A 26816-nucleotide genomic window follows, 5' to 3' on the forward strand; every position below is an offset into this window, starting at 1 on the left:
GAAAGAAGGGAAGGAGGGAAAGAGGGGGGGAGGGAGGGAGGGAGGAAAAGTTAAACTAAAGAAGAAGTTGGGCCCAGTGGTGTGTGCCTGTCACCCCAGCTATGACAGGCAGCCCACACCAGCATCTGGCTGAAACTGCTCATTTTTTTGTGGTATAAAATCTTACAAATGCTTCTTTCTTGTCGGAGGTAGGGGGTGAGGGCCTGAACCCAGGGGCTCTCTGTGCCCCTAACTCCTTCTGCTCTGGTTATTTTTGAAATATGGTCTCTATTTTTCCAGGGCCAGCCTGGACAGCGATGCTCCTATTAACCACTTCCCATTATAGCTAGGATATCCTATTATTTGTGGTGCTCCAAACATTCCTTTTTCAAAAGTGAAATCTATTTAAACATATATTTAAGACTGATATGAAATAAACATCTAAGTTTAAATGAAAATATATAAGAGTCAACTGAAGTAAATTTTTCTTAAGAATTTAAGCACCATTTCCTTAGGAACCACTTATGTATAATGGTAGAAATCTCTAAATGTGACATATAAAGATCTGACTACCCTGGAAACACACTGTTGGAAAGGAAAAATGGGTGAGAAAATACAGCACAAGAGAAAGGAGATGTGCCTGGGAGATGCCAGGCAAGTGCTGAGTCCCTGGTGAAACGCAGTGGAAAACAGGGTGTGGTGGTTTGCACATGTAATCCCAGTAACCAGGGAGACAGAGGCAGGGGGAGCACAAGTTCAAAGCCAACCTGTTTTAGAGACCCTGCCTCACAAAACAAAGCACACAAAACAAAGACAACAGTAGAAACACAGACCAGGGCTGGGGATGCAGCTTGGTATAGAATGCTTGCCAAGCACACACAGGGCCCTGGCTCCCAAACCACTAAACAGTAACAAAAAACCTGCAGTCCAGGGGGTAGGCAGGCCTGCCTAACAGACATCCCAGGAAGTCTATGTGTGATAGTTAACTGGACACAAGAGACTCACAGACTTTCCTGACTTTGAATTGCATTCCTCAGACCTCAGCTTCCTGAGTAGTAGAACCACTGCTGCCAGTATCTGATGTCTCTAAATATGGCCGTCACAGTTTCTAACCTTCATCTCAGCTCACATGCTAGTCCATACCAATCACTCAAAACCCAATTTCTCCTTGGGGTAGAAACCTACAGCGATGAGATGTGCGGCCTGCTGGGAACGTGCATGGTAAATGGCCCTTGCTCTTACCATCTGCAGTGTTTCACTGAAGATGCCAACAAATTATAAGCACAGCACACAATGTGCAACAAAAGCCAAAGGCAGAAACAGAGTAAAAAAGTGCATCTAAGCTACAGGTGGCTCACACCTGTAAATCCTAGCTACTCAAGAGGATGAGATCTGAGGTTTGTGGTTCAGAGCCAGCCAGAGCAGTAAAGTCATGACTCTTATCTACAATAAACGACCCCACAAATATCCTCAAGTGGAACAATGGCTAAAGTGAAAGAGTGCTAGCCTTGAGCAAAAGAGCTTGGGGACAGTGCCCAGGCCCTGAGTTCAAGACTCAGAACGAACACACACACACACACACACACACACACACGCACGCACACACACACGCACCCTAAAAACCATGGAATTTCAGCTATCAACCTATGAACAATAGGCAAGCACCAAGAGAAACTCATCATAGCTCAGAAAAGGCCAGGTCTGGCCTACCCAGGACATCCTGATCTGTGAGACGTAAGCAATCAGGCCAAACCAGAGCAGTCCCAGGCAGGGCACCCTGACCCACCAGGATCCAAGCAAGGCAAACATCTGACAGCACAACTCCCAACATCACAGCTTCCAGCCACAAAGTACTAACCATCCTGACTCTCATCAAAGACAAGAGGCTTTGTTTTCAATCCTTTCCTCATTTTGGTTTTCTGTTTTTGTTTTTTAGTGGGGGTTTTGTGTGTGTGTCTGTGTGTATGTGTGAGAGACAGGGAAAATAGAACAAGTACTCTACCACTTAACTCACTGTCAGCCTAAAACATTCTTTAAGTATGTGGTAAGTAAATACTCATCAATGGGCACATGGAAAGCCAGGCTGTGAGAGGTGTGTACAACTCAGCCGGCAGACGATGCACCATGCACATGCCTGGAAAACATCAAACTAAGGGAAAGAAGCCAGGCACCAAAGGGCAAATGCTGTGTGATTCCAGAGGTGAGATGAACAATGGAGCAGGTAGACAGGAAGTACACAGTGGTTCCAGGAGCTCAGGCAAGAGGAGGAGAGGGAGTTCTTGCTTTGTGGGGACAGAGTTTTCATTTTAAGATCAAATGTGTTATGAGATGGTGGAGGTGATGGCAGCACAATAATGACTCAGTGTAAGTGAACTATACATACACTTTTGCATATTTTACCCATTTTTTAAAAAACTATGTGGCAATCTGGGAAATGAAAATATTTATTAACTCTGAAGCAAGGCATGGTGGTGCCAGCCTGTCATCTTATCACTCAGGAGGGCAGGAAGGCTGGGAGTTTAAGGATGCTCTGAGGTACCTAGTAAGACACTTTCAAACAACTGAAGCCCTACCTGTAATTAGAGAGAAATTGCCCATAGCAGTAACAGTGCAAGGACACTGCTAACAGAACATAGAGAGAAAAGTCCACTGAAGTCCAATGTGCTTTACCTGATGGCTAGGACCAACACGAATTTCTCCCTGCGTGCTGTTGAGCCTCCTGTCAGGAAAAGAACACATTAGGTTAGCACAGCATAGTTGTGACACACACATCATTCAAAGAAAGTGATTTGCTTGAAATAAATGAAGGACAGCTGAGGAAGAATTCACTTCCCTGCTCTTTCTGATGTTGGCCCATATGTGCCCCCCCATGCCTAACACCCTTTTCTTCTGCAAACCCAGCTGCTGCAGCTTCCAGTGCCGGTACTTTCCCTCACCCCTCCACCCCCCTCCTGAACTTAGAGATGCTCCTACAGCACAATCCTGGCCAGACATTTTTTGTTTCAAAACATTTTGGGAGACCTTACCATATGCTTTATTAACAGATATGGGAACCAATTTTTCTCAGGACACACACTCGACCATTTGGTCAATCATTCAAGAAATATTTACTCTATCCCTATGGCAAGTCAGGAATTGTCCTCAGTACTGGGAATTAAGCAATGACTAAGATCAAACCCTTGCCTTCTTAGAGTCCATATTCAAATGAGAGAAAAACAGTCAATCAGATCATGATGAGTGCCAATAAATTAAATAGGGAGGTAATGACAGGACGGTTTTGTATTCGATTTTGGTAATACTACTAAGACTTGAACTCAGGGCCTCACGCTCCTGCTAAGCCTTTTCACTCATCTGACCCAATCTCCACTTCTAGCTTTTTGCTGTTTAATTGAGGATAAGAATCTTGAGGATCTGTTGGCCCAGATGGGTACAAACCTTGATTCACAGATCTCAGCCACCCGTATAGCTAGGAATACAGGCATGAGCCACTAGTGCCTGGCTTATAGGAGAGTTTTAGAATCAAATCTGGACAGAGAAGAAGAAAGAGGAACAGAGGAGAAGGAAGAGGGAGGAAGGGAAGAAGGGAGACCTGCAGGTCTGTGAGGTAAAAGAGCCAGATCCTTTAATCTAGGCCGCTCTTACTGTACATACCATACCCTCCCTTGTTCTGAATTAGAAACAGACACATTCTTTCTTTCCTTTTTTTTTTTTTTTTTTTGCCAGTCCTGGGGCTTGGACTCAGAGCCTGAGCACTGTCCCTGGCTACTTTTTGCTCAAGGCTAGCACTCTACCTCCTGACCCACAGCTCCACTGCTTGCTTTTTCTGTTTATGTGGTGCTGAGGAGTCCAACCCAGGGCTTCATGCATGCTACGCAAGTACTCTACGGCTAAGCCACATCCTGAGCCCAGCCACATTCTTTTTGAAAGCCACTATCTGGGTCAGGCAGCAGTGGCTTGCAAGCTATAATCCTGCCTAACAGCAGGCTGAGACCTGGAGGATCAACGTTCAAGCCTAGCTCTGATAGAAGTGTCTGTGGAACTCCCATTTCCAATTAACCAGCCAAAGAGCTGGACTAGAGGTGTGGCTCAGGTAGTAGGTCACTGGTGGTGAACAAGCAGAGTGAGTAAAAAAAGCAAAGCCAGCCTTTGAGTTCAAACACGAAAACTATCAGAAGGAAAGAAATAAAGTGAATTTTAGAAAATTTCACTGTACTTGGGTCTGGTGCTTGCTTGCTTGCATTCACATTGGCATTCTTGTCCCCGCCCCCCCCCCCCCCCCCCCCCCCGTTCCTCTCTACAGGTCATGGGGCTTGAACTCAGGCCTAGGCTCTGTCTCTGAGCATTTCTGCTCAAGGTTAGCACTCTACTACTTTAGCCACAATGCTACTTCCCATTTTTGGTAGTTACTTGGAAATAGAGTCTCACAAACTTTCCTGTCCAGGCTGGTTTTAAATCCCTATCCTCAGACGGCAGGGCAGCTTCTCGAGTAGCTAGGACTACAGGCCTGAGCCACTGGTGTCCGGATTCTCTCACTCTCTTCTTCTTCTTCTTTTAAATGTAGTTATTGTCAGAGTGATATGCAGAGGGGTTAGTTTCATATGTAAGGCAGTGAGTACATTTCTTATCCAACTTGTTACCTCCTCCCTCATTTCTCTCCCCCCTTCCGCCCTCCCCTTCTCTCCCTTTTTGACAGTACTGTTGACTGCACTCACAACCTCTTCTTGAGCTGTATGGATGCTCTCTGCCTCCCATCTAGCTTGGATTATAGGCTGGTTCTTTCTTCTTTTAATCCAATTTGTCTCCCCAGAAAGCCTTGTTTTAGCAAAGGTAAGAATGCATATGACAAAAGCAGAGAGGGTACCGAGAACAAGAGAAAACATGTGATCTAGCCCCTAAGAATCTTATAATTCACCCGGCCTGGAGGCAGCATCTATGCACCAACACCAGAGCAGGCATAAATGTCATAATCATAAACATAAGATAGTTCAGGAAAAACAACACAAAATTACTAATGGGAGTAAACAAAAAAGCAGAGCAATCTCGAAAGCACCACAGTTCTGCTTGGTGGGGGTTGTACGGTTTGGGTTTCTTTTAGGGCCTCTGGGGGTGGAATTTAGGGCCTGGCACATGCTGGCAAGGGCTCAACTCCTGAGCTACTTCCCTGAAGTGACAAGGTAGCCCTCTGTGGGAGACGAGAAGCCCAACAGTGAAGCAAAATGAGGACTCCTGAGGGGAATTAAACCACACAGGCTGGGCAGGCCAGGAGGAACGATCATGGGGCTATCTTTTTTCATTCAGTAGGGGAATGGCATGTTAACAAGAAGTCAGAAAATGGATTGTTGCTCATGCAGGAATTAGAAGATGCTTGCTGATGCAGAGGGATCCCATGGGCCAAATACTTCAAAGCAAAACAAAACAAAACCCTCAAACCAAAGACCTCATCAGTGTTTAAGGCCTGTTACCTTTCCAATGTATCCACTTCTGCTTCCTAAGTAGCTATGAGCAAAACAAGTATGTGTTTGTCTCCATCATTTCCCAATGCTTTCCTAGCCAAGATACACAGTCCACTTGGTAACTTATACCTGCAGCTAAACCATCAAGCTATTCTGTAAGATCTATGTTGATTCAGGATTCTCAACTGGTTAATTATGAAACTTTTTTCATATCACTGCTATAAATATTTCATTAAAATAATGACACGAAAATGCTTTCTTAAACACTCCAACACCTTGACTAGAACTAGTTTTACAGTGCATTTATTTCTATTAAGAGAGCACTTGTTTCTATTAGGAGAACACTGGGTATGGTAGAGCTTTCCTATAGTCACTAGTAGTTGAGCCACACCACCAACCCCCATATATATGCATCTTTTAAAAACCAGGAAATCCCCTTTTCAGACCAAGGTTATACAACAAATCTATCTATCTATGGGTGTTTGTCCTGGGGCTTGAACTCAAGGCCTGTGCACTGTCTCTGGGCTAGTGCTCTACCACTTGAGCTACAGCTCCACTTCCAGCTTTTCGGTGGTTAATTGGAGATAAGAGTCACATGGACTTTCCTGCCATGGCTGTCTTCAAACCACGATACTCAGATCTCAGCCACTTGGGTAGCTAGGATTACAGGCAGGAGCCACCAGTGCCGGGCACATATTTGTTTTTTAACAGTAGAAGAATTTTAAGGTGTGGACATTAGTTTTCAATACCTAGGGATTACAGAATGTAGAATAATGTTAGAAAGACTACGTAAATCACAGGCATGAGGAAGTAGGGCACACCCTAATGAAGACAGAAATATGAACTAAAGGTGAAAGACAAACGGCTTGAATGGACATGGCAGCATCCTGTTCCATGTGTAACCAACAGGACAATCAGAGTTCTTCCTTCTCCACTAAGGGTTCTTAACTATTGCCCCACAACCTTGTTTCCCCATGACCCCAGTCCGGAGCTCACAGCCCACTACCAAAAATGGACACTAAAGGGCTAGGGGTGGGGTGGCTCAGTGGCAGCTCTTCTGCTTCAATTAAAGGTCCAGGACCTAGAGAGGAGGAGTGGGACACCTGGCACTAATCTGAGCATCTTCGGCTGCCCTGGGACTGAAAGTTTCTAGAGAACAAGAACTAAGACTTGATTCTTACCTTGTATTCTCCCAAATCAGATGCTGCATTAGTACTTCTAGACTACTAAAAAGTACAACTTGATGAAAATCACCAGAAGTAACACTTGCATTTCAAAATGTTTATTCATTAAAAATAGCAATAAACCCATTACATAGTGATATGGATAATTTCTTTATGAAAACTAATTGTATTAAAACAAACAATAATTGGTTTATGATTTTGCAATTCTAGTTAATAACCTGACTTAATAGAAGACAGCTGGATTCTCTTACCTGCTTTTATATTGTTGAAATACAGTGTTTTGCTTAAAGTACGGAAAGAAAATCTGGACTCACACAGCTCTATAACTGAAGAAGAATATGTTGACAGCCTTTTGTTCTGTGTTTTCTGAAATGAGTCTTGCTAAATCTCATCTGCTCATCCTCATCAGTGCTGGGATTCCACACTTGGCTTAGCCTTCATTATACTATACCAAAACTCACTAGGATGTAATTTATCTGCCCCATCCCTGATACTGGAGGTTAAATCATGGTCTGTTTAGTCCTTTGAATGGATCTGCTACCCAGAGGTGATTTTATAATGTTCTGAATATATGGAAAGTACAGGTTCACTAAGTTGTGCTGACCTTCCACATGCTGCCATGATTTGTGATAAAGTGCTTTTACAATCACATTCATACCGCCACTGTCATAAAGACAGCCCTTCCAGTACAGAGACCAGTCAGGCTCACTCACCACAGTCACTACGGTGCTCCAGGTTCAGGCCTTGGTGTCATCATGGTAATGGGGAGACAGGCCAGGGCCTCACAGGTCTACCACTCAAGTCCCTACCCCAGTTCTGCTGTTAGGATCTGGAGCTAACTTTACCTGGATTAGCCTCCAACTACAAACCTCCTGCCTCTACCTTCCAAGTAGGTAAGGACACAGGTGTGCATCACCAATCCAGGCTTTGGGTACAAGTTTTTTTTTTGTTGTTTTTTTTTTGTTAATTCCAGTTTTTACACCAAAATTCCAATCTTAGCACCAGTAAGTACTATCAGATATTTTCCTTGAAATGTCAGGCTCACTTTATTTTCAAGAAAATGAAGACAAATTCCCAGGCCTAAATGACTTCGTTTTGCTGTCAGTTGTTCTTTCAAATGGAAATAATGTTCCATGTTAGGCACTGGAAGTTCATGCCTGTAATCCTAGCTACTCAGGGGACTAAGGATTGTGGTTTGAAGCCAACCAAGGCAGGCCAGGCTGTGAGACCCTTATCTCCAATTAACCACCAGAAAACTGGAAATAGCACTGTGGCTCAAAGTGGTAGAGCACTAGCCTTGAGCAAAAAAGCTCAGTGACAGTGCGTAGGCCCTAATTCAAGCCCCATGACTGACCAATAAAAGAAAAAAGAAAACCACACCTAGTTCAACTGTGGAGCAACAGTCGCTCAGGTAACAAGGGGTAGGGGGGACTCTCCCATTCCGCAGAGAGGACTTGGGATTTCCCTGCCCAAACATAGCATATTAAATATACAGGATGTCAAAGAAAAGAGTCTCATGTACTTTCCTGCCTTGGTTGGCTTCGAATTGGGATCCTCAGATCAGACCTCAGTCTGCTGAGTAGCTAGGATTATAGGTACAAGCCACCAGTGCCTGGCTTGGAACATTCTCTTTTTTTGCCAGTCCTGGAGCTTGAACTCAGGGCCTGAGCACTGTCCCTGGCTTCTTTTTGCTTAAGGCTAGCACTCTACCACTTGAACCACAGCACCACTTCCAGCTTTTTCTGTATATATGGTGCCGAGGAATCGAACCCAGGGATTCAGGTATGTGAGGCAAGCACTCTACCACTAGGCCACATTCCTAGCCTGGAACATTCTTGAAATGGCCAGTTTACGGTAGTGGAAAGCAGCCTAGTAGTTGCCAGGGATGAGGACAGAGGAGCCAGAGACAGCCCACGAGAGAGCTCTGCAGCGATGGTGGTACAAGAAGCCCCGTGTGGTGCACCAGTGTGGGATTATGTGCATTCCCTCCACCAGTGCCCATTTCCTGCTTGTGGTGCCAGATTCTGGTTACACAAGATGGCAACACTCTGTATTATCTTTGCATCTTCCTATAAATAAAAAAAAAATTTAAGGTTTTTAAAATTTATTATTATTTCCTTGCCAATCCTGGGGCTTAAACTCGGGGCCTGACCACTATCCTTGAGCTTGTTTTACTCAAGGCTGGCACTCTACTACTTGAGTCACAACACCACTTCCAGCCTTTTCTGTTTATGTGGTACTGAAGAATCCAACCCAGGGCTTCATGCATGTTAGACAAGCACTCTATCACTAAGCCACATTTCCAGCCCAAATTTAAGGTTTGTGAAACGAATGCCAGAAAGTAGAAACATGATTTTTGGGGAGTTTTTTTGGGGGGAGCATGTGGGACACAAATGGAAGGGGGTGAGCAAATGCAGTCATTATATTCAGTGTTAATTATATAAAAATGAACTGCAACTTTGAGGATAGGGAAGATGCATTGTACTCATAACCTGATTAGGAAATTGTAGCCTCCTTGTACAACAATTTTTTAAGTCAAAAGAAGAGGTTATCACCCCAGTTAGAATGGCCTATACTCTGAACTCAGGCAACAGCAAATGCTGGAGGGGGTGCGGGGAAAGAGGAACCCTTCTCCATTGTTGGTGGGAGTGCAAATTAGTACAACCACTTTGGAGAACAGTATGGAGGTTTCTCAAAAAGCTCAATATAGACCTACCCTATGACCCGGCCATACCACTCCTAGGCATCTATCCTAAACAGCAAACCCCAAGATATCAAAAAGACATTTGTACTTCCATGTTTATCGCGGCACAATTCACAATAGCCAAAATATGGAAACAACCCAGATGCCCCTCCACAGACGAATGGATCCAAAAAATATGGTACTTATACACAATGGAATACTACATAGCGATTAGGAATGGAGAAATATTGTTATTCTCAGGGAAATGGTCAGAACTCGAACAAATAATGTTGAGCGAGACAAGCCTAGAACACAGAAAACAAAGGGGCATGACCTCCCTGATATATGACTGTTAACAAAGGGAGACGAAGAGACAGTAGAGACCAAGTCTGCGAAACCAAAAACTGCTTGTCAAATAGTATTTCCCACAGGATTGGGGCAGCGACCCAACAGTATGTAACTAAAACCAAACAATTACTCAACATATAAAGGTCAAAAATTGACCTCTCGGGGGAATACAATAGCTCAAAAGCTATGTATGTACGTTCATATAAGACTACTGTCGACATATTGTCTAATATCGACATTACATTTAAAGCCCTAGGCGAACTTTCTTGGGCGTGGCCACGTGGCTACTGTATATGTTCTTGATACATTGTATATTATATATATGTCTACCTGACCTAGAGAAGGGATAGAAAAACAGGGCGTAAGATATCACAAGAAATGTACACACTGCCCTACTATGTAACTGTACCCTTTTTGCACAACACCTTGTCAAAAAATTTGTGTTCAATTAATAAATAAATTAAATTAAAAAAAAGAAACTCCCCCAAAATGCAGAAGTGGAGTAGCTGCTAATGTGGCTAGCCAGTCTTAAGAAAAAAAATAAAAAGGTAAGAGCTGTGGAAAGATCCTAATATGAGAACAGCCAAGTAGCATAGAGCCCCTCCCCCAATCTACCATAGACAGCGGAATGAATAACCATGCCAAAGGCTCCTAAGCAAAGACATGTCATTCCTCTCTTCCCATGCAGCCCAGACGGGCCTTGAAGTCACAATCCTGCGGCCTCTGCCTCCCGAGTGCTGAGATTATAGGCCTATACCACCATACCTGACTAACATATTTCCTTTAGGTTTCTACTGTGGGGACCATCATTTTTGGAGACTGCAATACTGTGAATCAGACTACCAAGAAAGAAAAGGAACTGTCACTATCCTCCCCAGCAAAAGCAGGAAATTCTCTGTGTAGCTAATGTAAATAATGTATGTTTTTCAAAACAACCAAGGTTCAGCCTCCATTATTCTATAAATCTTGCTTTGAAACATGAAAAAGCACTCCCAGAAGCCAAATTATAACAATAATAGCAAGTCGTTGTGTTTATTTCTTGAGTACAAAAAAATAGAAAGAAATGTGTTGCATATGAAATCTGATACAAAAGAAACCAATGTAACAAAGCTGTATCCATAGCAACTACAACTTAATATTTCAGTCCTCTTCAGCTGCAGTGGATTAAATAAAATGACAAGATGTTCCCTTTGAAAAGTAACCGGTTACCATGGAAACATTTTAGTCTAAGAAGTAAACAGGGAATGGACAGAAAGGAACAGGGAGCCTGCAACAGAATATCAAAAAGTGAGACGCATCTCTGCAAAAGAGATGAGAAGGCCAATCACCAAGACAGAGATTATTTCCTTCCCACGGTGCATGCGTGTGTGTATGTGTGTGTCTGTCTGTCTGTCTGTCTGTCTGTCTGTCTATACAGGTCCTCTGGCTTAAACTCTGGGCCTAGGCACTGTCCCTGAGCATTTTTGCTCAAGGCTAGCACTCTACCAATTGAGCCAGTGTCACTTCTAGCTTTTTTGGGGGAGGGGGTGGGGGGGTTAACTGGAGATAAAAGTCTCATGGACTCTCCTGCTTAAGTTTAATCCTCAGATCTCAGTCTCCTAAATAGCTTGGATTATAGGCATGAGCCACTAGCAGAGATGATTTCTTGAGAAGCACAAGTCCCCTGGACACCAGGGCCTGCCCCACTCAGGGCCTGCTCAAGAATCTACCATAGTCACTTCTTCTTTTTTTTTTTTTTTTTGGCCAGTCCTGGGCCTTGGACTCAGGGCCTGAGCACTGTCCCTGGGTTCTTCCTGCTCAAGGCTAGCACTCTGCCACCTGAGCCACAGCGCCCCTTCTGGCCGTTTTCCATATATGTGGTGCTGGGGAATGGAACCGAGAGCTTCATGTGTAGGAGGCAAGCGCTCTTGCCACTAGGCCATATTCCCAGCCCACCATAGTCACTTCTTAACCCCAAAGAGAGGGAAAGGGCTCGAAGAAGGCCATGGATACTCACTCAAGATGACCAAATCTCCACATGATCAGTGACTGCTCATGACAAGAACCTTAGTATACTGGGAGAGAAGGGTGAGGCTCTCATCTCCAAATCCTGACTGACACTCTTAGTTCCAATTAACCAGGAAAACGTTGGAAGCAGAGCTGTGCTAGAGCTCCAGCTGTGGTAGAGTGCTAGCCTTGAGCAAAAAAGCTCAGAGACAGTGCCCAGGCCCTGAGTTCAAGCTTTAGAACTGGCACACATACACACACAAACTAAACAAAAAACCCTCTAGCCGCTAGAAACTCTATTTAATAACTAGCTAGTGTTGGAAGGAACCAGAGAAAGTCTGTGGTTCCAGAACAAAATGTACCAAGTCAAGAAAATAAAAAGGTGATTTATCACATTTTGTGTGGGTGTGTGCTGGATTTTCCTGCCTGGGCTGGCTTCAAACTGTGATCCGCAGATCTCAGACTCCTGAGTAGCTAGTATTACAGGAGTGAACTACTGGTGCTTAGCACAAACACTTCTTTTAGATGGACTGTGCAGTAAGGAATAAGGCAAGGCTGTGCACTGGTGACTCACACCTATAATCCTATCTTCTTAGCAGGCTGAGATCTGAGGATCACGGTTCTAGCCCAGGCAGAAAAGTCCGTGAGACTCTTTGTCAATTAATCACCAGAAAACTAGAAGTGGTGCTCCCTATGGGTCAAAGTGGTAGACCACTAGCATTGAGTGAAAAAGCTCAGGGATAGTGTCTAGGCCCCAAGTTCAAGGCCCATAACTGACTAAAACAAAAGAAGGAAAACAAGGTCTAAGTCTCTCAAATTTCTCTAGAACAAGAACATACTTCAAAGCAGTCATAAACAAGTCCCGATTTTCGGGGCTGGGGATATGGCCTAGTGGCAAGAGAGCTTGCCTCGTATACATGAGGCCCTGGGTTCGATTCCCCAGCACCACATATACAGAAAACGGCCAGAAGTGGCGCTGTGGCTCAAGTGGCAGAGTGCTAGCCTTGAGCAAAAGGAAGCCAGGGACAGTGCTCAGGCCCTGAGTCCAAGGCCCAGGACTGGCCAAAAAAAACAAAAACAAACAAACAAGTCCCGATTTTCTTGAAAGTCTGACAAATCTTAAAAGACACAAACTTTGTACTTTATTTCGTAACATATTTCCAATCATTTTAAGATAAAGAAAACCTTCCCTAAACTTGAATAAAGTCATTGTGTCTAGGAGGTATGGCCCAACTGGTAGGGCACCGACAATGAACAAACTTCAACAATGTTTTATGTAAATCCTACTAGAATGTCCCAGGTCACAGTACCTTATGGACAAAAGTTGTCCATGAGTCTTAGGCTAGATCCTCAGAGGCAAAGAGAGAGCAGGGACTTCAGAATCCCACAAAGTAGCTCTGAGGGGTACGATGTCTCATGCCTGTAATCCTAGCCACTTGGGAGACAGAAATCAGGAAGAATGTAGGCAAAATATACTGAGACTACATTTCAATCCATAAAAGCTTGGGTGGTGGCAAACATCTATAATTTAGTTACTTGAGAAGCCTAAACTAGAAGATCACAGTCCAGGCCAGCTTGGGTACAAACACTGGCCTCTAGCTGAAAATGAAAGCAGGGAATAATGCTAGCTATTCAGGAAAATGAAATCTGAGAATGGGGGATGAAAACCAGACCAGGCAGACAAATTCCATATGCTTATATCCAACTAAACAGCAAAAAGCTGGACGTGAAGAACTGAGTTAGCTGTGAGCGAAAAGGTCCAACAAGAGTTTAAGACACTGAGTTCAAGCCCCAGCAGAAGGAAAGGAAGAAAGAAAGCATGGTTCAAGTGGTAAAGTGCCTGTCAAATATGCACAAGGCCCTGAGTTCAAACCTTTAAGGGGGCGGGGCTAGGAACGTGGCTTGGTGGCACAGTGCTTGCCCAGCATGCATGAAGCCCTGGGCTCAATTCCTCAGCACTACATAAACAGAAAGGGAAAAAAAAGCCAGAAGTGGCACTGTGGCTCAAGTGGAAGAGTGCTAGCCTTGCGCAAAAGAAGCCAGGGACAGTGCTCAGGCCCTGAGTTCCAGCTGCAGAACTGGGGGAAGGGGGGGAGAGAAAGTTCAATACCAAGATTTGCTAACTTAAAGTGTGATTCTGAGGTCACCATTCCATCTTTTGGTCAAACCCTCAGTTCCCTCACCTATAAAATGAAGTTCATATGGCTACTCTATGAAGCTGCTGTAAAACTGAAAGGTCGGCTATGGAATGAACAAAGCACAGTGCCTGCTACAGAGAGGTCACTGCTATTCTCAGCTCCCTGAATTTGGCAGGGTGAGAATCAGAACTACTTCCTCTTGTGTGAGTTTACAGAGCTATAACCAAACTCTGTCACCCGCACGATTTTCTAGTTATTTTGTGTAATTATTTCTTTCTATTGCTTTTTTAAAATTTTGCCACTCCTGAGGCTTGAACTCAGGGCCTGAGCACTGTCCTTGAGCTTCTTTTGCTCAAGGCTAGCACTCTACCACTTGAGCCACAGCACCACTTCCAGTCTTTTCTATTTATGAGGTGCTGAGGAATTAAACCCAAGGCTTCATGCATGGTAAGTGAGCACTTTACCACTAAGCCACATTCCCAGCCCCTCTATTGCCTTCTTGCTCTCAAGACCAAAAGCACCAAGAGGGAAGAAATCATTTGTTTTTGGTTAACTAGTATATCTAACCATACATTGCTTCCCATTCCACGTATTTTCAATAAACAAATGAGGCCAGTATTGTAAGTCACTGCTGCTTAGCAACAGATAGTAACTAAGAGCTTCATTACAAAATTAGGAGTTGACTCATTGGTGACCCCCAGCTTGTCTTCCAAACAAAACTAATCTGAAAAATAGAAGGGTAAACTACAAAATTCAACTTTCGAAAATAGATATACTTAAAAAAAAAACAACAAAGAAAATGACGAAAATTAGTCAACACCTGAACAGATAAATATTCCAAAGCAACAAATACAAAGGTCAACACTGGGACTTGCCCCAGATCTAGAATCATGAAACTCTTTGATGTGAAGTTTCTGAGAGGCCATCAGATCTAATCTTGCTTCTAATAGAACAAACTAAAGCCCAAGGAAATGAGAACACTGTCTTAAGAGGTCACCCTGAGTGAATTACAGAAGTAGCTCTCCCATAGGCTTCTCCAGAACTATGAACTAGACATTTGCTGATGGGGAGGAAGGATTTCCATGAATTTGGCCTCCACATACAATGCGTGAATAATATAAAGGAAAAATGCATGTGTGCCTTTAATCTTACACTCTGAAAATAATTTCTAAAGAAGCTGATCTCCTCAAAGATGTGAGTGACTTTCTATGCACTGAAATCAAGCTACATAATAAGCCTGAAGTGTCCACAACAAAAATAAATCAAGAAACCTCTCTACAACACATATCCAAAGGCCATACACTACCCATACTCACCTAACTCTCTCCACTGAAGGGGTGTGGACATGGGGGAAAGGAAGGCAAACAGGTGTTACATGAGTATACTGGACAAAGAAACATTTCCTGTGGGACACACCAAATTTACATGATATGTAATAAACCTTCTGTAAAAAAGTAAAGTTGGGGGCTCTTTTCCTCTCTGACTCAGGAGGATCTTCCACCAGCATGAATGACACTAACTATCTAAGCACATCACAGGAAGCAGATCCATGCCCTTCATGCTGGAAGACACTGCACCTTAAACAGAAATTCGGGAAAAAGTTGCCCAGATGTGTAGGCTACCACACCCCTGTTTGTCTTTATATGTGGGTTCAGAACTCATGTTGGTGGAGGCAAGACAACTGGCTTTGGCATGATCCATAATTCTTTGGATTTTGCAAAGAGGAACAAACCCAAACACAGACTTGAAAATATGACTTGTATGAGAAGAAAAAGACCTCAAGGAAAAAGTGAAAGGAGAGCAAGAATAACAGGGGGCTGCAATGACCAACATGGACACTGGTAAAAAGCCAAGAAATAAAGACTCTGCAATGACTTAACCTGCAGTAACTCAGTTTTTCATAAAGGTATGAATAAACTGCAAAAACTTAAAAAAAAATAAAGCAATAAAATACAATATTGGTACTGTGGCTGGTGGTTCATTCCTGTATCCCAGTGACTTGAGAGGCTAAGACAGTATTGCAAGCTCAAGGCCAACAATTAGCAAAGCCCACTCTTAAGAAATAAAATGAGGGCTGGAAATAGGACCTAGTGGTAAGAGTGCTTGCCTTGTATACATGAAGCCATCGGTTTGATTCCTCAGCACCACATATATAGAAAACGGCCAGAAGTGGCGCTGTGGCTCAAGTGGTAAGAGTGCTAGCCTTGAGCAAAGAGAAGCCAGGGACAGTACTCAGGCCCTGAGTTCAAGGCCCGGGACTGCACACACCGCCCCCCCCCCCCAATCAAAGAAAAAAAGGAAAAGAAAGAACAGAAATGACAATGACTGCATATGCAGCTCAGTATTATTCACCTATTGTGCATGAGGCCCTATGTTCAATCCCTGCTATCAGAGACAAAAAGGTTCAAGAAAGTATAAACTCATACGATCAAAAAGAACAGTAAAAAGATAGATTGGTAAATGATAGTTAAACATAACTCCCTTAATTCCTAAAAAGAAAAATCTGTATCACTATTGTAAACTGAACGGGTTGATCATGAACAATCAATACGTATCACATCATAAACAATCTTGGCTACAAGACATTTCAGATCTTGCCTTTGAGTTAATAATAATGCTTTTAAACAGTTTTGTGATGAGTCCTTCATACTGCTTTTACCTAATTTTTACAGGTCTGAGAAGTATTTGGGGATGGGTGTAACTGGGATAGATGGGGGTGAATGATGCCCAACATATTTGCCAAGCACTGTGTTGGGAATGGTGGGAACAAGGACTGTAAGCATGGGTATGAGGGGCTGGGGATATGGCCTAGTGGCAAGAGTGCTTGCCTCGTATACATGAGGCCCTGGGTTCAATTCCTCAGCACCACATATACAGAAAATGGCCAGAAGTGGCGCTGTGGCTCAAGTGGCAGAGTGCTAGCCTTGAGCAAAAAGAAGCCAGGGACAGTGCTCAGGCCGAGTCCAAGCCCCAGGACTGGCCAAAAAAAAAAAAAAAAAAAAGAATGGGTATGAGCCGGGTACTGGTGGCTCATGCCTATAATCCTAGCAACTCAGGAGGCTGAGACCTGAGGATTGAGGTTTGAAGTTAGCCCAGGCAGGAAGTCTGTGAGACTTTTATCTCCATTAAACTACCAAAAAAGCTGTAAGTGGAGCTGTAGCTCAAGTGGTAGAGCGCTAGCCTTGAGCAAAAGGAGCTCAGAAACAGAGGCCCAGGCCCTCAGTTCAAGCCCCAGAACTAGTATGCACAGGCGTGCGCGCGCGCACGCGCACACACGCGCACGCACACACACACGAATCAGTACCATCCTTGACAAAAGAATTTAAAGTCCAATGGGGAAGATAATCAAATAATTATAAATAAATATATAGTTAAAAGTAGTTTGTAGAAATCTCTAATTATACTCGTTGGATAAAATGAAGTGATTCTGTGCATATATGTTTGATTTTTCCCCCCCTCACTGTACAACTGATATCAAGAGTTTGAAATCAAGTCCTTGTGCTGGTTCAGTTTGCTTGCTCAGCTGGCAGTCCTTTGAGCCATGCCTCCCAGTCCTGCCTATTGCTGGCTGTTTTAGAGGTGGAGTCTAGTGGACTTCCTGTCCAGGATAGCAGTGAACTGCAATCCTTCAGATCTCAGCCTCTTGAGGAGCTAGGGTTATAGTCTGAGTCACAGCCCCAGGATAAAATTAAGAGGAGTTGTTTTTTTATTTCAGACTCAGGCAATATGATAGCAGACAATATGATACGAATTTTCTTTCAGCTTTGTTTTAAACATGTACTCAAGCAACTTGTACCTTCTCCTACCAGAAACTGCCTAATATGGAGCTATCAATTGTTATCTGGGCTCATTCAGAAGACTCAAAAATACACATAACTCCAAATCTTTTTACCAATTCTTTCCTGTATCCTCTCTTGCTCTGTCAGACATTTACCTTAAAGTGTTTGTTTGGTGGAAAGGCAGCTTGATTCAGTAATGATAAAAAGTAAAGCAGGAAAAAAATTTTTTTAAAGGATCAAGAACCGGGAACAAAGAGAAGACAGGGTGAACAGCAGGCCCATGTACCAGGAGTACCAGCATCTTCTAATTCATGAGATCATGCTAGACAAGAAGACTTTAAAAACAGGTGAAAAGAAGAGCTGTGCTGAGAGACTAGGAATGAAAAAGTGCCAGTGGAACACAACCAGGGCCTCCTGCCTTCCACCAGAGACCAGAAAACACAGGCCAACAGGAACGCTTGAGATATTAGCTTCTACTCAAACTGTGCTAGATTCTGCCAAAAAAGCCAGGAATAGAGCAACAATTGTCTGAGCTTCTAATCTGCTTCTGAAACATACTTTTACGTTCTCCTACATTTCTTGATATTCTGAAGTGTCACACGAGGGGAACAATAAACCCAAATGCAAGTGAGCAGCATCTGCCACGTTCCACTCCAAAGACCCAGGTCCTCACCACGCAGCCAGGAACTCGCACGCTGCTCCAAGCACCAAGGACTCCAAAAGTATGTGCCAGAACAACATTCCAAAAGTTATTCTCCCACAGTAGAAAAATATAGAATATGTCACACAAGAAACAGAGGGGCTGGGAATATGGCCTAGTGGCAAGAGTGGTTGCCTCGTATACATGAGGCCCTGGGTTCGATTCCTCAGCACCACAAATACAGAAAATGGCCAGAAGTGGTGCTGTGGCTCAAGTGGCAGAGTGCTAGCCTTGAGCAAAAAAGAAGCCAGGGACAGTGCTCAGGCCCTGAGTTCACGGCCTAGGACTGGCAAAAAAAAGAAGAAGGAAATAAAAAAGAAAGAGCTGGTGACTTAAGTTTATTGAATGTGAAATACAGAAAAAGAAAAAAAATCCAATTAACCACTGAGGGTAATCATAGGTTCTAGCTAGTAAATGAGTTTTTCCAGAAAATTAGGCAGCTGCACCCAAGGTTTGTACCAGGGCCAGGCAGGTCAGCCAGAGAAGCAGAAGCCTGTGACCCGGAGTTGGTCCAGATCTGAGTACAGCTTCCCATCCATACACACTGTAATGACTAAATACAAAGCAAGTGTAGAAAGAGATTTCAAAGAAACTGGGCACCAGTGACTCATGCCTGAAAATCTTTGCTAGTCAAGAGGATGAGACCTAGAGGATCAAAAGCCAAAGCTAGGTGCTCCTGGCTCACATTTACAATCCTAGCTACTCAGGAGGCTGCAATTTGAACATTGTGGTTTAAAGACAACCTGGGCAGGAAAGTCCGTGAGACTCTTATCTCAAATTAACCACCAGAAAACCCGAAGTGAAACTGTGGCTCAAAGTGGTAGAGCACTAGCCCTGAGTACAAAACAGTGCCTAGTCCCTGAGTTCAAGACCCATGACTGAACCCTGCCCTCCCCCCCACCCCCCAAAAAATTCAAAGCCAGTCCAGGCAAAAAGAAAAAAGTCTGTGAGACTCTACCTCCAGTTAACCAGCAAAAAAATTGACAGGAAGTATGCCTCAAGCTGTAGAGTATCAACTATGAGCAAGTAGGTCACACAAGTACAAGGCCCCTGAGTTCAAGCCCCAATACTGATGGGGGGTGGGGAGAAGAAAAGAGTTTGTAAAAAGCCAACATGTTGGAAAAATCAGAATTTTCCTAAATATTCCAACATTGAGTGTTCTCTATTCTGAACTGTTGGTGTTGTCGAGATGTCCCATGTGTATGACTAGAAAGTGTTGCAGTTCCTCTGGGCCCGAGAAGGATGGGGGCGGGGGGTTGGTCTAGTCATAGAGTGCTTGCCTCGCATGCACGAAGCCCTGGGTTTGATTCCTCAGTACCACATACACAGAAAAAGCCAGAAGTGGTGCCGTGGCTCAAGTGGTAGAGTGCTAGCCTTGAGCAAAAGAAGCCAGGGACAGTGCTCAGGCCCTGAGTCCAAGGCCCGGGACTGGCAAAAAAGAAAGAAAGGATGATGTGGGTGGGGGGAGCAAATGGTGCTTCTAAGTAGAGAAAATAGGACAAGTTCCAGAAGCCATGTACACAGTATAGCAAAAAGTGCCTATCTGCCCTAAACTTCCAATGTTCGTGATTATGACCGTAACAGGAGGTAAGCCCGCACAGGAATGGAAAGCAAGTCACAAAAACAGTAACAGATGCACTAAGCTTAAATTATTCCTCTATAATTCATTTCCTTAGTAGCAATTCCAAATTCCAACCTGCAAGAATAGACTAGATGCTTCAGGAATACGTGCCAAGACTAGATTTCACTGCATCGACCTTGTGCAACATTTTGTGCTGAATGAGGGGCCTTCTCAAACCAGGCTGACCAGCAAAGCTCCAGTCACTGTATAACAATTAAGAGTATATGCAAGCGAGCTCGCCTTTGTGTCAACAGCCAATGTCTTCCCTCACCTATGAGCACTTGTCACATCCTTTATTTTGTATGCTTTCTTCCATCCTCACAAACATATGCAACTTTAGTGTCACTTTCATTCTCCCCCTCCCAAATCCCATCAGAAGAAATGGGATCAGAAGAAATGTTACAAGGAGCAACTACTAAATTTCAAAAACCTCACTTAATATTTTATCATGTTAAATCCATTCACCAAGTCAAGCCCGGTGAGAACTATGTATCTAAAGCCCACTCTGCATACTGGGGGCAAAGCATACTGGGTTTCAAAAGACCAGTCAGTCTTCAAGCCTGGGCACCAAACCAACTTGTCAAGGCTCTCACTCACCTAGAGACTGTGTAAGTCACACAATAAAATACACACACAACAAATGCTACCAAATAAACAAAACACCTGAGAATTCAACTTTTAACACAAATGTCAGTACAAGCAGCTTTTAGAGAATTGCTCCTAAAGAAGGAAGAGGTTGCTCCCTTTTGAAGCAGCACAGAGTAGAAACCAATGTGCAGGCCTTTCACTTTTCTAAAAATCCATTTGAAGGTGCTGCAACTGCACACAATCTACAGCTATTTTCTGCATGTGTCAGGTCACGAGAATTATAATCTGCTCTGGCAAATAGGCTCTCAATCAAAACAAGTTCCACCCACCTGAAAAGTAACCAATAGCTGCCCACCTACCATCCTTCCTAAAACATCCAGAGCAGCTCTTGGGCCGAGGCAGAGGAAATCACTACCAGCTACGCCATAGGTATGTATCCAAGAGGCCTGCAGGTTTGTTCTGCAGGTCCCAAAGACAAGCAAGCTCGGCACTGAGGACCCAGCAGTCAGGTTAAAATCACATTGATAGAGGAAGAGGCAAGGAAAAGGGAAAGGAAGAAGGGACAGAGGGTCCCACAGAGCTTCACATCCTGTATCTGCTTCATGCATCTGCAGGTAGACTTCTTCCTTAGCTTCCTATCACCACCTACATGGCCAGCCAGGCTGATTGAAAGGCCCTCAGGATCATGCACTATGAATGAAGTGAAGTGAGAAAGAGCAGCAAAACCATCAGTGTTTTGGTGAGGCCAGAGGAAGATAGCCTACCTGCAGGGGCTGAATGGATCGTCCATGCCTACTAACAGAGGCTCTGGTGAGTCTAGCTGGATTCCTGCACCTCTACTTACTGCGAAAACTCTGCCCTTTTCTACTCTAACTACTCAAAATGGAGGCACATGCAGGCTGAGAGACCTCACAGAGCTTTCACTGAGCTTGTGCTATGACCTAAGCCTTCACGCAGAACGCAGAAACTTCCCCTCACACTGACAGGACTGAGCATGTGCTGTGACCCTCCCTCATCCACACACTGTCTCTCCACAACGCAATCAATCTCAACCCTGCTGTTTCCGTAAATAAAGCCCAGCCAACAGACTCTGCAGCTTCTCCCTGCACACCAAGCTAGTGTGCAGAGAAGTGGGGCCTTCGCAAGGGGATCCCCGACAGCCAACACTAGGGAACTCGGTAAGCCAAGCCAGGGAGAGGTTCCAGTTAATGCTCTGCTCTGTCAAAATCACAGCAAGTTCTGGTGTCTTTTTTATTGTTAAGTAAGTAATGGCAAGTTCTCCAAGAAAAGAACAGAAACAAAAAGAGCAGACATGAATGATTACACAATTAATTCACATAAAGAAGGTATATTTGAAAGCATAGCAGTACCTACGTAAGAGAAGTTAACATCACACATTTCTTTTTGAAAACCTTAGAATTTGGGGAAAGAGGAAAGCAGACAAGCTGGGAAAGGGCACAAAGTGCCCAGCCTTGCCACTCAGGCACAAAGGTGTTAATCAGGGCAGCTGAAGAATGCTGTATTTTATGCAGAGTTTAATCTTCCCTGGAGAAGAAGCTGAAAAGTCTCCACTAAAAAATTGAAATGTTTCCTAATGTAATGCCATCAGACATAGCTTGACAAATGTACCTCTCAGTAAGATGGGTTAAAAAGGTTCATCACAGGCTGGGAATATGTCCTAGTGGCAAGATGCTTGCCTTGTATACATGAAGCCCTGGGTTCAATTCCTCGGCACCACATATATAGAAAATCACCAGAAGGGGCGCTGTGGCTCAAGTGGCAGAGTGCTAGCCTTGAGCAAAAAGAAGCCATTGACAGTGCTCAGGCCCTGAGTCCAAGGCCCAGGACTGGCCAGAAAATAAATAAGTAAACTAATTAATTAATTAAAATAAAAAGAAGGTTCATCACCAGAGTTCAGGGGCTGGAGTGTGGCTCAGTTGTAGAGGACTCACGTAGCAGGCAAAGAGGCCTGGGTCTGATTCCAGCAAAATATGGAAACACCTAACCCTCATGTGACTCTCCTAATTCTACGCTCTAAGCCAAAACCTTATAATCACCTCTAAAACCTTGTAAACAAGGCCACTCCATTACTGTTATACTGAGCATCAGTCCTCCCATTACCCACAGGGCCAGCCACAGTATTCTCTACGAAAATCCTTAAAATTATTTTATATGTAACAGTAGATGGGTGGGTGAGTGGGTGGGTGGATGGGTGAATGGAGCTAGACAGATAGATAGATACAAAGACAGTGAACCTCTCCAAAATCATAAAGGACTAACTAGTAGGCTAGTAGGACAGGAAGGGCAGGGCCACTTCTGTTTCCCAGACACGTAATGGGAAGTTAGGAAAGTAAAGCCTGCAAGGTGCTAGTGGCTTACACCTGTAATTGTACCAACTCAGGAGGCTGAGATCTGAGGATTGCGTCTCGAAGACAGATCAGGCAGGAGAGTATTATCGCCAATTAAATTACAGAAGAGGACAGAAGTTGAGGTTCAAGTGGTAGAGTGCTGGCCTTGAGCAAAAGGAGCTCAGGGACAGAGGCCCAGAGTTCAAGCCCTAGGACCAGAAAACAAAAAAACAAAAAACAAAAATCAAATTCATACACATGGAAAATACTCACTTGACAAGTCAACATTTTTTTAAAAGTTTCTTTGTTTTAGATGTCAGTCCTGGGGCATTACCTCAGGGCCTAGGTGCTGACTGTGAGCTTTTGCACTCAAGGCTAGTGCTCTACCACTTGAGCCACAGTTCTACTTTCAGCTTTTTGGAAGCTCATGGGCCATAAGAGTTTCATGGACTTTGCTGACCAGGCTTCAATTTGATCTCCACCTCCCAAGTATAGCTAGGATTACAGACATGAGCCACTAGTATTCAACTTTATTTTTATTGATTCCTATTTATTTTTATTATAGTTTAAGTAGTTGTAGAAAGGGGTTTCAACTCATCATGCAAAATTTTATTGTTGAAACTATAATTTGGGTCCCACTGGATGCCATGGGGAGATGATCAGGGGTGTGCTCCCAAATCTCTTGCCCTGTAATTCTGGACCCCAGCAATGACCCCTGAGCTTCTTTTGCTCAAGGTTAGCACTCTCCCACTTGAGCCACAGCACCACTTCTAGCCTTTTCTGTTTATGTGGTGCTGAGAAATCGAACCCAGGGCTTCCTGCATGCAAGGCAAGCACTCTACCGCTAAGCCATATTCCCAGCCCTAGGAATAAATTTTAAGATAGAAACACCAATAAGTAATCAGAAAATTTCTAGAGGCTGGGAATGTGGCCTAGTGCCAAGAGTGCTTGCCCCATATACATGAAGCCCTGGGTTCGATTCCCCAGCACCACATATATAGAAAACGGCCAGAAGTGGCGCTGTGGCTCAAGTGGTAGAATGCTAAGCTAGCCTTGAGCAAAAAGAAGCCAGGGACAGTGCTCAGGCCATGAGTCCAAGGCCCAGGACTGGCAAAAAAAAAAAAAGAAAAAGAAAATTTCTAGACAAAAAGATTTGGAAAGAAAATACTCCACGTAATTTCTAATTAATACTAGTTTTGCTTCATGGGAAGGAAAGCTTCTAGAAATAATTGTTTCCATTTTCTAATTGTATCCTATGTATGGAAATGGAAGTGGGTTTATACATACCCAGTTTGCTAATTTATGTCATTAACTTGACAGTTGGCAGATTTTTCTCAAATTTTCCTCAGTAGAAATCATTATGTCTTATTGATAAAGATTCATTTCATTTCTAATCCTCGTGTCACAACGTCACTGCTATTTTCATGTCACAATGGCTATGGGAATCCTGACATTGTTTCTGAATTTTTGATGGAAAACGTCCAGCATTCTGCCTAAATTTAATTACAATACTTGCTGTAGGTTTGGGGGAAATATACATTCCCTTAGGGAAGTTCAATCCTATATTCAGCACTGGCTGGTGACATTTATAATCCTAGGTGCTCAGGAGACTGAGATTGAGGTATTGTAAGCCAGCCCAGGCAGACAAATTTAAAGAAATGGAGAGGTTTTGTTTCAGGTAAGAGTAAGTCGTTATCTCTTTAAGATTCCCAATACTCATGTAAACTGGTCATGTGTATAGCATAAAAATATCAAAATGGAGTTTATACAAAAAATTAAACAGCAAAAAGGGGTTCAAGCATTATAGCACCAGCCAGTGGGCTAAAAAAGCTAAAACAAGCCATGCTCTGGTAGCTCTGGTAGCTCACACTTGTAATCCTAGCTACTCAGGAGGCTGAAATCTGAGGATCTCAGTTCAGAGCCAGCATGAACAGGGAGGTCTGTGAGACTCTTATCTCCAATTAACTGCAAGAAAACTAAAAGTGGTGCTGTGCTTCAAAGTAGTAGAGGGTTATAGCCTTGAGTAAAAGAGGTTCAGGGACAACACCTAGGCCCAGAATTCAAGCCCTATGACCAACAAAAAGAAAAAAAAATTAAGCTAAGAGAGAATTCAAGTTCTTGACTTCAAGACACAGCACCAGTATCAAAAAAAGAAAAGAAAAAGAATGGAGGGATTATTTATTTATTTGTCAGTCTTGGGGACTCAACCCAGGGCCTGGGCACCGTCCCTGAGCTTCTTTTGCTCAAGGCCAGCACTCTACCGCTAGAACCACAGCGCCACCTCTGGCTTTTTCTGTTTATGCTTTTTCTGTTTATGTGGTGCTGAGGAAACAAACCCAGGGCAGCTTCATGCATGCTAGGCAAGCACTGTCCCCCCTAAGCCACATTCCCAGCCCTAGGGAGAACTTTTTAACAGAATCTGAACACTAAGATCTTAAAAGAATCTATACAAATAAATGTGATTTTTTTTTCAAATTTTCAGTGCTGAATATGCTAAAATATTACATAAATCAAATTTTACTACTATCAGAAAACATGCCCTAAGAAAAAAATATATTTTTTTAATCAGTTGTAGGGCTTGAACTTAGGGCCTGGGCACTGTCTCTGAGCTCTTTTGCTCAAGACTAGCACTCTACCACTATGGACCTCAGATCCACTTCCAGTTTTAGGGTGGTTAATTGGAGATAAGACTCTCACAGACTTTCCTGCCTGGGCTGGCTTTGAATTGTGATCCTCAGACCCCAGCCTCCTGAGCAGCTAAGACTACAGGCATGAGCCACCAGTGCCTATCAACAATCCTATCCTAAAGTCCATTTCAACTGCATTCCGGCAAGGTTTAAGGTGAAGTGACAGTTATCAAAGTCTGCAAGCAAAGAACTGCTGCCCTCATCTTACAGCATACAGTCTTAGTAACAGATGTCTTACTTCACATGATCATTACCTGGGTAGAGAGACAACAGCATGGCATTTCCTCTCTGTACTAATGTGTTTGTCTCAATGACTGGGCTGCGGAGAGCTACCCAGGAGCACAAGGCATGTGTCACTGTATCCCAGACCCCCTCAATGAAAAGGAAGGAAATCTATACCAGATACCAGATAGCCACACATCACATAGCCAGAAACAGCATCCTTCAAGGGAAGTAATCCAAGCATTCTAAGAACAGGGAAACACATAAGTCAGGAAGAAGAAATACAATTAAGTCTTTCTAGATTCTTGCAAATCCCACACATGTGTGGGACCTGCACACTCAACTTTGACTTCAGACACAAAGTCGTGTTCAGGGTGAGACCAGCAGGCCCAGGCCACAGGCTGCACTGGCTCCATTATGATAAATCTCTGTAAAGGCTGCTGTAGTAATTGAACTGTAAGAAAGTTTGAGATCTCTACCTCAAACTTTATTTATACTTTGCAGTATTTCTTCCATTCAATTCAACCCACATCTCTCAAGCATTTAAAATACAGCAAGCCTAAGGTGATGTACAGAATGCAAGTACAGAAGGGAACAGACCATGACCAGATCCTGAAAACACACCAAACCATTATATCTTTGTGACCCTTTAAATCAATGAAAATGAAGAATATCTTACTATGACAGACTTAATCCACACTTTAAAACATAACTCAATAATGGAGAACTTTCCTAGCGCACAGAGGCCTTGGGTTACATCCCAGGATGGGGGTGGGGAGCCTGCTGATGCAAAGTATAACCCTCAATGACTCTAAGCAGCATATAATAAAAATGAGATAGCAACTTATGTGGCTCTGTAACTTACAGAAGTTACACATTGCTTTTAATATACACTTGGCAAAGTAGATATAACTTAAACTATTAAAAAACAGATTTGAAGCCATGCGCCAGTGGCTCACACCTGTAATCCTAGCTACTCAGAAGGCTGAGATCTGAGGATTGTGGTTCAATGCCAGGAAAGTCCATGAGACTCTTTATCTCCAGTTAATCACTAGAAAACCAGAAGTGGTGTTATGGTTCAAGAGGTAGAGCCGTGAGCC

General features: G+C 43.6%; 1 protein-coding gene across 4 annotated transcripts in view; it reads right to left on the bottom strand.

Annotated features, from left to right (window-relative positions):
* The window catches only part of Rere (arginine-glutamic acid dipeptide repeats), a 370202-nt gene that overhangs the window by 114652 nt on the left and 228734 nt on the right, over nt 1-26816 (bottom strand). For 3 of the 4 annotated variants that reach the window (XM_048350176.1, XM_048350173.1, XM_048350174.1), the window contains one exon: nt 2650-2698. In XM_048350176.1, coding sequence (XP_048206133.1) covers nt 2650-2698 — 49 coding nt within the window. Of the gene's footprint in view, nt 1-2649; nt 2699-21223; nt 22056-26816 lie in introns of those variants that run through there. The other variant, XM_048350179.1, reaches the window with a different exon arrangement.

The sequence above is a fragment of the Perognathus longimembris genome, chromosome 7, assembly GCF_023159225.1.
Source record: "Perognathus longimembris pacificus isolate PPM17 chromosome 7, ASM2315922v1, whole genome shotgun sequence".
NCBI classification, from domain to species: Eukaryota; Metazoa; Chordata; class Mammalia; order Rodentia; family Heteromyidae; genus Perognathus; species Perognathus longimembris.